General features: G+C 45.2%; 1 protein-coding gene across 1 annotated transcript in view; it reads left to right on the top strand.

Annotated features, from left to right (window-relative positions):
* Positions 1-15,625, top strand: part of ABCA1 (ATP binding cassette subfamily A member 1) — a 122,823-nt gene that overhangs the window by 52,476 nt on the left and 54,722 nt on the right. Inside the window, 3 exon segments of the mRNA XM_006039495.3 lie at positions 2,976-3,097; positions 6,808-6,999; positions 13,516-13,602. Of these exon segments, the coding sequence (XP_006039557.1) occupies positions 2,976-3,097; positions 6,808-6,999; positions 13,516-13,602 (401 nt within the window).

The following is a 15,625-nucleotide window of genomic DNA, read 5'->3' as shown; positions in this document are numbered from 1 at the left end:
AAGAGAGAATGGCTTTTCTCTGGTTAACACCAGGACTGGGGCTCTCAACTTGGCCTCTACTTCTGTTTTGCCAGAGACTTCTGCATCAGCTGAGACAAGTGGCTCAAGGCAAGCAGCTTAACCTCAAACCAATCAGAAGCATAATGTTTGAATTGAAAAGGGTCAAGAACTCTCTGTTCCATGAAAAGTGTTATCATTTAGACCTCTTGTCCCACAAATATTTATGAAAATAAACTTGGAAGACATGTAAAAATCCTGTGTGAGGGACATTTCAGTATTTAGTCAGGTCTAGCACTGATCATTTTTTAAAGTGATAGCCACTGTGAGGAAAAACACACACTTTGGGCCTGTTATATTAGTTAATTTGGAGGAAATTCAAAAAGTCTCTTGATATTCTATAAAATGAGTTAGGTTGCTTTCCTGTAGTTGTACAAAAAGACAAAATTACACAGAAGGTTTCAGCTAACACAGAGCCTGTTTTCATGCAGTAATAAATAACAAAGGATGCGGAACAACGGAAATGTATGAGAATTGTTTTATTTAAGGGTTTCCATGGAGTGCATAGTCTTTTAAGAAAAACTAGAAAAATAGACTCTAACTAGATAGGTGAGAAGCTAAATGAGAAAGTTTGCAAATGTCTGTTAGCTGCCTCTGTGTTTTTTTCACCTTCCCCTTTGTCTCTGAATTTCAGCCCTGTTGATGATCTCACTAAAAAAGCAAATATGCAGCAAAATTATTTAGCCCAGAGGTGCTCAACTTCTGTCCCACAGGCCAGGTGCGGCCAGGGCCCTGTTTCATCTGGCCCATGGGATTCTCCATGGGTCTGGAAATTTGGCAGCAGGAAAGCAGAAGCACTGCTCCCCCACCCCCAAATTTCCAGATGCATGGGGAGCCATGGCCTCTGTGTAGTGGTTGGGGAACCTGATCCCAGTGTGCAGGGCTGGGCAGGGATGGTGCCAGGCCCCAGGGCTCAATTCTGGTGTGAGGGGCCAGAAGGAGAGAGGTGCCAGGACCCCGGGACTGAATCCCAGTGCACTGGGATGGGAGAGGGTAGTTCCTGGCCTCCACAGAACAATCCTGGTGCAAAGAGGTGGGAGGGGTGGTGCCAGGCTCTAGGGCCCCCTCCTGGTGCTTGGGCCAAGGAGAGAGCAGTGCTGGGCCCCAAGGCCCAATCCTGGCACTCTGGGCTTGATCTAGCCCATGAACCCACCCTGCCCTACTCATCTGGCCCATGGGGCCAAAAGTTTGAGCGCCCCTGGTTTAGCCAGCTCCGTGCAGATCGGAAATAACCAAAATCCAAGAGAGAAGAAAACGCTAAATCTCAGTCTGACTGGGCTGAGCCCTCAGCTGGTGCAAAACAGTGTAAATGGCTTACACCAATTAATGCTACCTAAGAATTTGGCCCTTTTTTCTTTAGTCTTAGTCCCAGCTTGGAAAAAGAAATACAGCTCAAATTTGAAAAAGCCTGTTTAAGGTGTCTTTTCTTTCTTCCCCCAGCCCCCATGTAGTGTGATCCATGGGTGTTTTCATAAACGGTCCTGGCTAGGAAGGGAGCAAGAAAGCGTTTCCTCCTTGAGTAACCTCCTGTCAACCCTATTCCAGCTTCCTTCCGACCCAGCTGATGGCCATGATTACTTTTCATGTAGAACAAAAAGGATACATGGAACTTGTAACCAGAGATGTGGGCTAGAGAGCAATGACCGACAGTAACCCCGATACACTCATGCTGCAAGAAGAACAGGCAGCCTTCCTTTTTTTCCCCTCCTCCCCTTCCAGCCCTCTCATCATAATTCTTCAAGCAGACTGGTGTCCTGCCAAAGCAACACTGAATAGCACAAAAGAGAGCCCTGAGTGGCATACATAGAGCAAGGCCCCATGTTCTTGTGACATGCATACTCTACCCCCCCCCCACCCCCACCCCCATCAGCTTGGAGGAAGTTGTTTGGGTTCTCCTCATCTGTGCCAAGGATCTCTTAAAGGAAGACCGGCTAATAAAAATGAGAAAGCTGCTCTGTGCAGTAGCAGCTGCTGCTCCCTCAGGGATGAGAAACACAGCCACGATGGAGTAGGGAGGCTAGGGGCATTATCATCTCTGTAGGGCTCGACCCATGGGCTTTGTTCACTGCCTATCTTCATATGTCAGTTGTCTAAGGCCTTCACTGTTCTTTGAGTCGAAGCAAAGCCAGGTTATCTACCTCATTGGCTTGGCCTATGCCTGTCTTTTTCTTACCCTCTGAGTCTTCATGGTATACTTGGGTCATGGTTTCCAGCTTTTCTCCTGAAACATGAGGAGCTGAGCCTCATGTAATCCCCTGACACCAGGAACTTGAGATTTCAGGGGGAAAAAGTCCACTCATGCAAGAGTTGTACAAAAAAAAGGAAATTCACAGAAGTGATGACACTGATTCTGTTATCTGTCTTCGTGATGTACTTGTGTCTGTACTTTTTTGTCTTGGCTTAGTCTTCAAGTATCTTGTGATTGGTTATTGTTCATAGCTGTATTAGCAATGATTGAACACTTGCATGATAAACTCTAATAAGACTCTCAGTGGCATGTGCACCAGTTTAAGCCCAATCCTGTTTAAACCCGCAAAATAGTGTTCAAATGGGGCCAGAATCCTTGTGTAGGCCTCCTGTGCTACAGCAACTGTCACCCAAAGTGAAAAACTTTTAATTCTGGGAGGTGTCTCACATGCCTGGCAGCAGATTAAATACACAAGCTAGGTTTTAGTGAGGGTGTTGGAAGGCAGATTTTTTTAAAGGTTCTTTTTTTAAAATGAAAACTCAGCAATTTGAATGTATTCGTTAAAGCTGTGTTTCAGAGCATGTAGGCAGCAGCTGCTGTTCCTCCTCTGTGCTCTGCTTTGTGTAGTTGCCCTCACCCCTCTCATCTCTTACTGTTCTAGTCTGAAGAGTTCATATTCTTTCTCCTTTAGATTGCCTCTAACCAAGACTCAATGTTTCTCATCTGATAGGGTTGAAACTCCATGATTTTCTGGTTGACAATGAGACGTTCTCAGACTTCCTCCATCAAAATATGTCCCTGCCACCATTTGCTGTGGATGAGATACTGGACGCTGAGGTCAACCTCCAGCAGGTAAGGAACTCAAGCATCATTTATTGTTTGTATTATCTTAGCTTTTGGGAGCCCTAGTCTTAAGCAGGGACCACATGGTGCAAGGCACTGTAAAAATGCTGACCAAATGATTGTGCCTGCCCCAAAATGTTTACAGTCCCACTTCAGTTGGCATCCAGTAAGGTTGGATTAGCTGCTGGGAGTCAGGAGATACTCAACTCTGCTCCAGAACTGCTGTGTTGCTGTGAGCAAGTAATTTGAGTTTTCATGCCTCAGCTCTCCATCTACAAAATGGGGAAATGCAGCTTTCTTTCCTGTTTGGACTCATTTCAGGTGAGATTCGTAAGGACAGTAGGTTAAAAGATGTGCATGTAATGAAAAGGCACCATGAGGGAAGACTGGGGCCCTTGACTTGAGAGAGATGATATGCCTTTTCAAGCAGGGTTACCTCATTTCCAGGTGGGAGCTGAGGCGTAGGCTGTGTACACATGTTCAGATCACCTGGGAGAATTCTCCCAGATTTGTTCCACTGATGGAACTTACCTGGAGACATCAGATTGCACAGTGGGGGACCCTTTCCTCTCCTCTGCTGTTGATCCCTGCATATTCTGTAGTATGGTGACCATCAGCGCTTTCTAGATTTGCCTCTGCAGTGTTATAGTCTGTCTCATTCATATAAATGTCTGATGCGTTTCTGAATTTCACGAAGCCATCTGTCTTAGTAGTATGCTTTAATAATTAATCATGCACGTTAATTATATGTTATGTTAAAAAAAACCTCTCTTTGTATCTATTTTAAGGACTCTGTCTGCAACTGTAGGGGGGATTTTCATCCTGAAACTCAGAATTAAGGAGACATGAATACAGGATAGTCAGATAGACTGCAATGTGTGCATAGCCCAGAGTATTAGAGATGGAGAGGAAGGTCCCTCCAAACCTAATAGCCCATCAGGATGGAGAGGTTAAGGCACACCAGTTTCTTGGCCAACAGCACACAAGGGAGTGATCTGAATGGCATCCCATACAGCTGCTTTTGATGCTCCCCCCCACCTCCATGACCTTTTACAGCTGGGTCAACTGTGGGCCAGAAACCAGAACAAGGCTTTAACTCACATTCTTAAAGCTGAAGCATAAGACCTTAACTGCTCTGCCACTGCATCCCAAATGGAAGGCAGAGAAACAATTTAAATAGATCAACTCACTGGCATGGTCTTAAACCTTAAACTCAATATAGTAGTCACAAAAGCAGTTGAGAAACAAGATGAGTTATACTTAGCAATCCAACATACTAGGACTACGCTGGCAACCATGACCTTGCTAACTGAGGAATTCCATTACAAGTGGATCATGCCAGTATTGCAGAAATCATTAAATCTCATACTGGGATCTGGAAATCAAAGTCCAAAATCAACAGTTCAGTTAAGGTATGCAGTGGGGTTGCAGCTCTTGCTGGCGCTCAGGCACTATTATAATGCAAATAGCATCAGATCGAAGTAGACCCCTTCCTTCCTGGCAAAAGTCACAGCATGGGTGTAGCTACCATGTTTCTGTTTGATTTTGCTGGTGATTCCTGTGAGAGGTCTGGCTTTGCTGCTGAACTTTGACATGGGAGGAGGAAGGCCTAGTTTGAGTTTTGTCCTTGATGGATTAATGGAGGGTCTGTGCAGTGACTACAGCTCCCCTTGCGAACACATGTCCTCATCCCTGACATCTGTCTAGGGATTGTTGTTCTGTACCCATGTGTTAGACCTGGGGTTATTCTCAAACTCTGCCCTCTCTCACCAGGAGTGCCAAAGAAATATTACAATTTACTTAATATTTATTATGTCAAAAGGGTTGTGCACCCATTTGTGCTACACACTGTGCATATACAGCAAAAAGAAAAAAAAAAGGATCCTGACCCCAGTGATCCCAGTCTAATCAGGTGTCTGGGGGAAAGGTGACACTGCTTCATGTCACTGTACAGCAACTCTACTAGCTTTGAGCTGTGGGATTTTCTTGCTTTTACCTGCCTGGGTGTGCAGAGCCTAGAACAAATCTCCCAATTTTCTTTTTATATGCAAGGCTTATTCAGCTGGAAAGAATGGCGTGACTAGGGAGCATCCAGCAAAGTGCCTTGGGTCTTTTTTTTCAGAAACTGTCCCAACATCTACAAAATGGAGCGTGAGATTTTAAATATCCTCAGAGAGATGATCCTGTCATTTATAATTTATGCTCCTGTTGAAGTCACCACCATTTCAAGCAGTTCAGAATTTTCATACGGTTGGGGTCTTTTGTAGTGGTAATACTCACCTTGCTGATTATTATTAAGGGGTCATCATATATAAATGGCAAATGTCCTCCATTTATTCAGCAGGCTGCTGAGGTTGGATCCCTCTTCTTTTACAGAGGTGGGCTAAAGACTTTTGCACTTTAAAACTTTGCTCCTCCTATCAGCTCCATATACATACTTTCTGGAACTGACATTTGGGTGCTTGACACACTTTTATCCTTGAAAAATATTAGAGCAATCTTACTCTGATGGCTCAACAGATATGACCCAGGCTGATGTCTGGTCCAAGCCTGACAGTCATTACAGACCAAACAAAAAAACCCAACAAGCTGAGAAAGAGAGATGCACGAAGTAAAACAACACCCCTCCCTCCCTGCCCTCTGGTAAAGTCATGGAGCTTCTCTTGGTTATTACCCATTTACCATCCTATATCCAGAGGCCTCAAATCCCAGAATGACCTATTAAAGGGACATGGTATCAACTCAGCAAGAGTCCCAGGCATGAAATGATTACTCAGAGGTTTCTTTGCATGTCTTCATGGACACGAAGGAAGCCTTAACTTGAAGTGAAAGATCCGTGGGCAGCTGACAGGGAGCTGATCTTGTGTCCATTGGAGACAATGGTAGGTCTCCGTTGATTTTAGTGGCACGGGATTAGTTCCAAAACACTGCAAAATTACAAACGCTAGCCTGTGGCTGCTTGTCTGTGAGAGGGGAGGGGAGGAGAGGAGATAGCACTCCCATCTTGTATATATTTGTTAATTGGGAAGGAAGCACCAATGGGACTGTCTGACACTACAAACAAAGCTGCAATTCCCTCTCACACATATATGAGCTGGTACACAAATCCAGTGAGAGCCTTTCCATTAACTTCATTGGGTGTTGGATCAGCCCAGAAAGCAGATATCACAAGTTCTTCACTCTCTCAACTCCCTTTGGCAGGCCTGTGTGTGAGGCAAGAAGAATCTGGTCCCATGTGGTTGCAAGGTAGAAATTGTGCTTTGTGGGTAATGGATTGCAGGCACTTAGGACAGAGGTCATTGTTCTTCAGTTACATTTGCCACACTTCTTCAAGCTGACCACAAGCCTTCACAGGGACTCAGCTCCCAGACAGACATGAATTGAGCAATGCGCTTGTCTTGGTTTTCAGGAAATGGTTGCTGTGGAGAGTAAAGAGCCTGCTATTGTGCACATTTGTCTGACTGGTGGAGCCCCTTACAGCTCATCTGTAAGAGACTTTCCTATGCAATGTAGTGGGAACACATACTCCCCCACCTCATAATTCAGGATAATGCACAGACAATAACCATGAAGTCCTTAGAGAGAAATATCCTATCTCCTGTAACTTTGACTTTTAGACACTGGTGCAGCTCAATGAAACCTTCTATCTAGGTGATATTAGCTTAGCTTCACGAGTGATTTATTAATGACATTTTATGCCATCTCACAAATGTTTCCAGGTCATCATGTCTGGCTACCAAATGCGGTTGAAAGATCTATGCAATGCATCAAAGCTGTCTGATTTCGTCACGATCCACAATCAGACAGTAGCAGCGGTCAGCGAAGGCTTCATTTGCAGTCTGCCTAAGGAAAAGCTCCACGCAGCAGACCTAGCCTTTCATGCTAATATAGACCTTTTGAAGCCTCTGCTGGTGAGTACACTGACTAGAAAGCATAACCTGTGATGGGAGCAGCAGTGCTGGACATTAGGGGATTTTATGGAAGGCATGATACAATGGCTATGTTGGGCAAGCTTTTTGGGAAGTTCTCAAATGTACTTGACACTTTAGTTTTGGAATGGATTGTTTAATGCCATTGTCCATTCATTGTTCCTGTATTTTGGTCAGATGTTGTGCCTCTGTGGGCGAGTCTATACAAGACACTATGTCGCCATAGCAACGAGCGACAGTGCTGTAGCTCATTGCTATGGCGATGCAGTGTTGCTGGGCACAAACTGTGATGCTGATGCTACTGCACAGCACTATGGAAAAAAACCCGTGCGGCGTCGGAACTGCTCAGTAACGCTGGTTACTGCCCAGTCATTTAGTACTTGCTTAAGTACTGTGCAGCCATTTAGTGCTTGCTTATTACCACACAGCTGAAGCAAGCTGGAATGAGCCTGTAGACATCCAACAGAACTGCACTTTGTGCTAGCGCCTTTGGGCATCTACATGTGCTCCAGGGTGGGGGTGGCAGGACATTTTAATTAGAGCTGCTCTAGTTAACTCTAGGTAGACGCCTGCAGCGTCTTGTGTATTCAGCATCCTGCACTTCAAAATGGCAGCGGGGGCACTTTAACTAAAGCTTGTTCAGTGCTTGTTCAAAGAGTACAGAAGAGAAGGGGCCATAGGATGCGCTGTTATCCGATAAAAGAAATACTGTGCTGTCTGCCTGATGGAAATAAACCCATGATGAGCACGTGGATTTGATGTGCTCCCAGGACAGACAGTCAAGCGTCAATGGTTTGACTTTTTCGCCAGTCAAATGGGTTGGTTAGTCAGCATTAGGATCTGATTACTCTTCAGCCCTTTACATAAAGGTCAGTTTCTTCTTTATTGTAACTCACTTTGTTTTCCACATATCCTCTGTCTGCATTTTTCCTTCCTGAGAGAGGTCTTTACAGAGAGAATGAACCAGTGATGAGTGTAGAGATATGAGGTAAAAGCAGACAGAACCAAGGTAGCACTGAAAGCCCTTTTGGAAAATGTGCAGGCTTTTGGAAGGAAACTGTTTTAGTGAACGCTAATTATGTATGTGAGCTAATGTATTAATTATTCAAGATGTTAATAAAAGGTGATGTTTCCATTTTGATGACTTGGAAAAGGGGATAAAAGTTTTCAATGACCTTTGCCAGCCTTCCTCATAGGGGTGTATTTTGCCTATTTCACAGAGGTAACGCTTCAAATACCTGAGTCCCAGCCTTTCTCTCTGTAGGCACAATTTGCAGCCCCAAGATGATCTCCCCATCTACTTTGAGCCCCAGATTTATAGAGGGTATCCACACTGTAACCAGATATTATCTCTGCTAAGAGTCCAGGTTTATAGAGGTAACTTTGAGTACTTGCTTCCACAAGGATAGTTAGTTTGGATGGAGTCCTGGCAATTTTCACCCACAACTCAATGATGGATGCAAAATGTGGGAGTAAATTTGGTGAGCCTAAGCTGCACCTGGATAGGACACTACACATGGAAAGACATACCAGGAAGCACAGAATGGGAACTAGAGAAGGTTGAGGATGTGTTAGATAGGCACTCTCTAAGCTGATGTAGAACAAACATACTTAATTGTGCACAAAGCCATGAAGACAATAGCATATAGAAAACTGTGGAAAGGCTTTATTTGGCCTCAACCTCACAGCTGAACTGACAGGCAGAAATCATAGAAGTAATAGTTAAGGTCCTGAAAAAGGAACCCCATTGAAATGGCCCTTTTTAATTATAGGCTCTCGAGCTCAAATGCAAGATTAACGGAAGTTCTGGGGCAGGTTCTCAGCTGATGTATGTGCATGTGGCTCCACTGCCTTCAATGATCTTTTGAGGACGAAAGGAAAAGAATAGAATGAGCAGATAAGTCTCAGTTAAGTTCACCTCACTGCAGTACACCCTCTGCAATACTCCATGGTCATTTTAGTTATACAGTAAGGGCTTGAGCGGTATTTTGATCTTCCTGCATTAGGGCATTTGTTCATCCATGAAGGAAAATAAATCTTTTGTGACAGATAACTAGCAAGGAAACAGCTTTTACAGGGAAATCATGTGGATAGCATGGTGCCAGAAAGAAAATAAATATGGCCCAAAGTGCAGTGAATTGACTGCTAGGATTGCAGCATGGTGAAGAGAGTGACCCAAAGAGTGAAGAATCAAGTAGTGTTCATCATGCTTAATATTAGTCAATTTCTTAGATCTAGAATATCCCAAAGAAGAATTGCCCAAACTGGAAATAGCTGAAGATGTCTCCTAGGGATGGCCTGAGAGATAGAACCCTATGTGCAGACTTGGGTCTGGCTCCTCTGTCATTGACCTACTGTATGACCTTGGACCAAGTCATTTTGCATCTTGATCCCCCATCTTCAAAATGGAGGATGGTGATAGGTCACAACATGGCAGAGGAAGTAATTATGATTAATTGGATTTTGCCTTATATAAGCACATGTATAGGCAAGTCAGTTTAGACAGAAGTACAGCAGGGACTCTGCAAGTGATCACCTAAAAGCCCAAAAGAGGAAGCAGCTTTTCTTGGAAAATGGGTGTATGCTGTCCTTGTAGAACAGGTGTGTGTGCATGTGTGTGTATGACTATGTGGACCACCATATCTGACACCAACTGTCCCCTGTACCAGTTCTGTATGGGGTTATTTCTGCTTTCTGACAGACTGCGATCGAATCTCCGTGAGTGGTTTTTTTTGCTGCCAGGTGACAAACAAAGCAAAGTAAAATTAATTTTTTCTCAGGTATAGAGAAACTTTTGCCATCCTTGTATCTTTGTAGTTTTAGTATTTTGTGTACAGGGACGGCTCACATGTACCTTAGTGCAGTCATGTGGGGTTTTGCATGGAGTACTGCAGACATCCCCCTGAACACATGTAACCCAACCTTTTCCTGTCTCATAAGTATGGTTGCATACTCTGTAAATGCTGTGATTCACGTTACACCAGTCTCATGTGGAGGATCTGGGTGGGATAACAGGAAGCAATTGTTTCTCACTCTCTTAATGATATGGGAGGCATTTAGTCATCGCTGTAGCATAAATTGGACTTTCCATTATGCGTATATTCCAGTTAATTTCATGCAGCAAGCAAAGCTGCCATGAAAGGAAGGTTTTCTTAGAACTACAAGCAACATTTCAGTTTCCAGCTTCTGCTGTCGTCTTTGCTTGGTCTTTGGCTGAATTCTATGGTTCCACCCATACCATAACCTGTAATTCAGGACTTGTATCGTTAGGAAACAATGTGGGAAGTTTAGGATGAGTGATTTATCAACCAGATTCTGTTTTAAATTGTAACTTTTACAACTAATACAATTTCCTATTTCAAAGCAAACATGACTAAGAAGTCACATTTATTTACCAGAAGCAACCAGCTGTCATCTGGAAGTGTGCAGCTGCATTGCCCACAAGCCTTGGACCCACTCAAGCAATCCAAACATATCTTATTGCATGTTGTATGAGAAACATCTTTTAACATCCATGGTTTGGGATGTGCATTGTCTATTCTGACTGCCAGTCATCTATTCTTGTCCTTCAGGGCAGAGACAGAAAGAATGTTAAGCCAGATTGTGAATTCCTCGTTTAGGGCTTGGCTTCTCTGCAAAGCTAGTTTGACATGATATCAAGTGTTGTCCTTCCTCAAGTTCTCTCAACCTACACCCAAAGGAAGTGGACTGTTTTCCGCAGGGTTGAGCGTAGGACTGATCAGCCCTTAACACAGCCACTCTGGAGTGTGAATGCAGGGCAGCTCTCCTTGAGCACTGCCAGTCCTCCAAAGCTTTCCCACTATTCCCAGCTCACGCCCAAGAAGGACAGATGAATTGTCCCATAGGTGGCTGGAAAGAATTAATAGAGCGTCTCAGTTTATTCCCATGCAAAGACCCTTGGGGATATGCTTCCACAGGTCTTAACGCTACACTTAGCTTGACTTGCTTCACACGTATAAGGGTATGAATCAGGATCAAACCGTATTGAACACAGAAGGCCGCATTCTCTCCTGTCTTACTTCAGTGCACGCTCCTGTGAAGTCACAGTGTGAAGGAACATAAATGCGAATTGCCGGGACTCCGCAAGAGGGGCAGAATCATGTCAAGGGTGGGGGCTGAGACTCATAAGAGCTTCTTTCTTGTCTCAGCTCTGGTCAAGTCACCATAACTTGCTGTGGGTTTTAGTTTCCCCTTCTGTGCAATGGTGGATAATATAGTCTTCTTCTGTGTTTGGTTCATCTTAGCTATTTACATTGAAGGCTTTTCAGAGCAGAAGCCCTCTCCAACTATGTGTCAGTACACAACATAATTCAATGGGGGCCTGAGGCTCTGTCACACCCTTTCAGTGCTACTGTAATATAATGAAAAGGAAATCGGGGGGGTTGATTTTTTTGGTGGGGGGGGTCTCCTTCCATGTGTGCTTTAGCAGAAGAGCTTGTCCTTTGTGTGCAGATACATAGGGCTTCCTACCCTAGCTTATTGTTGCTGTGTCAGCACACTTCTGTGACTTTGCTGTTTGCAAGCCACATTTTTTCAAATACATCTCATTAAGGAGGAAGCCTAAGGCAGGTTTGAATTGGTTTTGTTGTTGTTGTTTACCTTTCATTGTGTATTCTGAGGATTAAGGCCTTGATTGTTTGAAGCCCACTGAGGTCTATGAGTGTCTGTCCACAGTTTTCAACAGACTTTGAGTAACACACCGACCAAGCATGTGAAACATTTAGTGTGTAAATTTAGTGGGTAAAAGCATTGTAGAGCAAATCCTCAGTTGGCATAAATGTTCCCAGCAGATTCAATGGAGCAGTGCCCATTTAGACTAACTGCAGTTCAAGCCACCTGTTTTCTCAGCCCCTGGAGAATAAGCCAAAGGAAATCCTCACAGGTTCTTCTCCCTCCCAGATCACCCCTGGACAGTGTTATAAGCATGAGAGATTTTAGTCCACAGGATAATTTCTTCAGAACTACCAAAAAACTGGGGTTTAAAATGGAAGGGCTTTCTCAGGTGGTAGTCTGATTTTTTGTCATGCTCTTAGTTGCAGATGCATAACGTAGAAAATGATCTTAAGATAGATGCCCTTGCCTTCGGAAAGAGAGATGCTGTCAAACTTATTAGCACAAACACCTGAGCTAAATAATCTTGACACTTGTCTCCTGTGAAATGTCTTGCATTCAAGTGTAATTCTTGCAGATCGCTCCTTGCTCCTTCCGAAAGTAAAATGAGATGAAATAAAAATGCCCAGGACGGATCCTGGGACTAGGTGTAAACAAAGCAGTTGGCGGGCAGTTGTCTGCCATGGTCTCTGCACACAACACAGCTAGCACAGATCTGTCTTCAGAATAAGTACAGGCTTCCTGAAAGCAGTGACTCCCACGCCATGGCACCTATCAGTACTCTTTTCCACAGAGAGTATTCCATGGAAAACGGTTGCTTTTAAAGGAAATGATATGGATTTTGGTTCAAACACTCAAGCCTCACCTAAGGCCACCAAAGCTAGCATTCCTCTAGGGTCTGAGGGTGGTGGGGACCAAACTGCAAACATGGCTCTGCAGCATAGGTGAGGTGGCAGAAACGTGCTGACCAACAACCCTGTTACACTCTCAGGTAGCTTGGCTGCCTCCCTTCCTAACTATGGTTTGCAGGTAATGACAGTTGTGCCCTCATTTGACTCGGATACCTCCCCCACTTTGGCGTGTCCAGGCCTGCAACTTTTGTACCCTTGCGTTTGAAGAGCAGCATTATGATGCTGAGAGGAAGGGGCCCCTTGTGCTCTGAGGCTGAGAGCAGCTGGGAACACATCCCCTCCCTCCCAGCTGAAGGGACACACATTTTGCTACTTCTGTCTGTGTGGCCCTAATTTCTGATGTATCTGAGCACCTCTATCCAAGCCCTCAGAGGAGAGGATGGGTTGCCCTGATTTTAGGACCTCAGATGGGTGGTCCCGATTTTAGGTCCCCGATGAAGAGCTGAGGTCCATTGCAGGTTAAATGACTCCCTCAAAGTCATTCAGGAAGTCTGGGCAGAGGCCAGACTGGAACATCTATATCCAGTGCCCTGTCCTCTAGACCAGCCTTTCTCAACCCACGGGTCACAAGAACGTATGAAAGGGTCACGAACAAACTTTAAAAATGGATTTTCCTTTAAAGGAGAAAAATGTGGGAAACTGTGGCTTTTCATTTGCAGGCTGGCAGAGTTTCAGCCTGCAAGGGGCTGCTTGGGGTCCCCCACTGCCCCACACTGGGGGGCTGAGGTCTGGGGACGGGGGGCAGCGAATCAGGAGTGAGGGGCACTAGGTCAGGACTGGCCATTGATGTTTTACAAATGGGTCCTGGTACAAAAAGGTTGTACCAGGAACCGCTGCCCTAGACCATCCTTTCCACCTTGTCTGTACTTGGGAGTGTGAATGTGCCAGAGGGCTTACATTGCCCTGCTTCTTCCCTTTTTGTGATCTCTGGCTTCTGTTTCTCTCTCCTTTCCAGAAAAGAATGTCTCTTGAGACCTCCTTGCGGGACCTTTCAGATGCCACGGATACTTTGATAGAGAGTCTCGGGAAGCTTGTTAAAGAGGTAAGCTGTTCCTTCATGCCGTGCTGGAGAGAACTTTTCTCTGCCATCCCCATTCCCGGCAGGGTCTGTGAAGTAAGAAAACACCCAGCTGCTTAGTGTGTTTCAGCAGTCAGTAACCTGCACTGTTTTACACATACCAATTTTCTAGAGGCTAATGCATGGTTTTGTAGATGAAATGGTGGGAGAGGGGAATCTGAAGTCTGAAATGCCTGTTGCTAGCCAACCCCCCCAAAGATGTTATTTATGGAGCAAGGGAGCTATCTTGCTTACTGCTCCGCTTATCCTGACTTTTAAGCAATATGCTGTCACTATGCCTAAATGTTGTCTCTCCCGGGGAAAAAAATTGCTGTTTAATCTAAACTAAACAATGCTGCCCTCGTCCTCCACCTCCTCCCTGTTAGGCTTCTGGCGGCACATGAGGGTAAGAGCGCCTTCCAGCCATGAACTGGAGTAACCTCTCGGCGTGTGAGCAAGGCTGGGTCACCTCAGGTCACTGCGAGTGCTCCTTCCACAGAGTGGGCTGGGCGTTGGGAGCCAGTGCAATGCCAGCCAGTAGTGCCTGGAACATGTACCCTCATTGAGCCCTAGACCCTGCCAGGGGGTCTCTTTACTGGGAAATGAATAAGATGATTTCAAGATCAGCTTTGCTTCAAAATCATGGCTTGCTGCTCATAGGACAGCCTGATCTAAAAGCCTTGCCTTGAGGTCCGGTTACAGCTGTTTCCCGTTACATCACTCCGGCATTTCTTTCTTTCTTTCTTTTTTTTTTTTGTCTGGGGTAAAAATAATTGAAGCCATGTGATGTTCGCTTTGCTGATGTGGCTGAAAACTTGCCTGAGTAACATGCCTTGTGCTTGGCAGCTGTCCCAGGGTGGGAATACCTTACTTCGCCCCTATTGCCTTGCAAACAAAGGCAGCTTTTTCTTTGCAATGCACAGCGTAGCAGGAGCCATCCCAGACGGCTTGACCGAAAGTTACTTTTGGTTGTCTGGCAGGCTGCTCTCTGCGTAACAAACGGGGAAGGGGAATTTGTTCCCTTGTTTAGTGAGGCAGCAGCCTAGGGGCGGATGGGGGAGGGAGGGCTGTTGTTTGAGCCGTACCCTACTCACCTTTCTAGGGGAGGATTTTAATCACAGAAGGGACTGAGCCTAGTCCCCTATGGGAATGTCTGGATTCATGTCCTTGGATTTATCTCTGAATCAGCCTATGTGCTGAACCTTCCCTTGCCTTAGCCTCCTAGCAAGAAGCACCCAACTTCCCTCAGAAAACAATTCTAAATGCCTTTGAAAATACACAAGGGCCAGATCCTCAGCTGGTGTAAACAGGCTTCACTCCCCACAGCGGGTGCTATTATTATAACCTTCTCTCTAAGGGCCTTGTGCGCTCCTAAAGACTAGGCAAAGCTGCTTGCACAAAGGACGTAATGTTTGTTTTAATGGCAGGGTCTGCTAGGTCAAGCTAAGGGTCATTTCTTATTACTTATTTGTATTATGCTTGTGCCAGAAGGCCTCTAATAGGCCTCTGAGTGATGGGTGTTGTGCATACACAGTCATGGAACAGTTTTTGGAACAAAGCGCTTAGTCCAAACATGGAGTGGGTTAGGTGCTGGTGGGGTGGGACAAAGAAGCACAGAGAGGTGAGGTAACCTGCTTAGGGTCACACACGAGGTCAGCAACAGAGCTGGGCTCTGGAGTGCCTGTCCAGTACCCTGTCCTCTAAACCACATTGCTACTCAGTAATTGTTCTGCAGTGGAGACTGCTTTCTCCAGGGCATTGTAAAACCACTTCCATCAGACTTAAACTAGCCACTTGGACTTTCAAGCCCGCCCTGTGATAAGCGTTCCAGCCACCCCCTCCCCTTTTCCCTGGTTAACACATTGAAGCATGTTTTGTAAAGGTGTCCTGACTTCAGCAGAGTCACTCTAGATGTATTTCTGGACCAGAGTAGAATGAGGCTTTTAGTCATGCCACTTGTATACCCCTACAGCAACAGGGAGGGAGCAGTTTCACGCTCAAGTTTTCT

This window comes from Alligator sinensis, unplaced genomic scaffold, assembly GCF_000455745.1.
Source record: "Alligator sinensis unplaced genomic scaffold, ASM45574v1 scaffold560_1, whole genome shotgun sequence".
Lineage (NCBI taxonomy): Eukaryota > Metazoa > Chordata > Crocodylia > Alligatoridae > Alligator > Alligator sinensis.
Note: the sequence above shows the minus strand (reverse complement) of the source record. Positions and strands in the feature narration are given on the sequence as shown.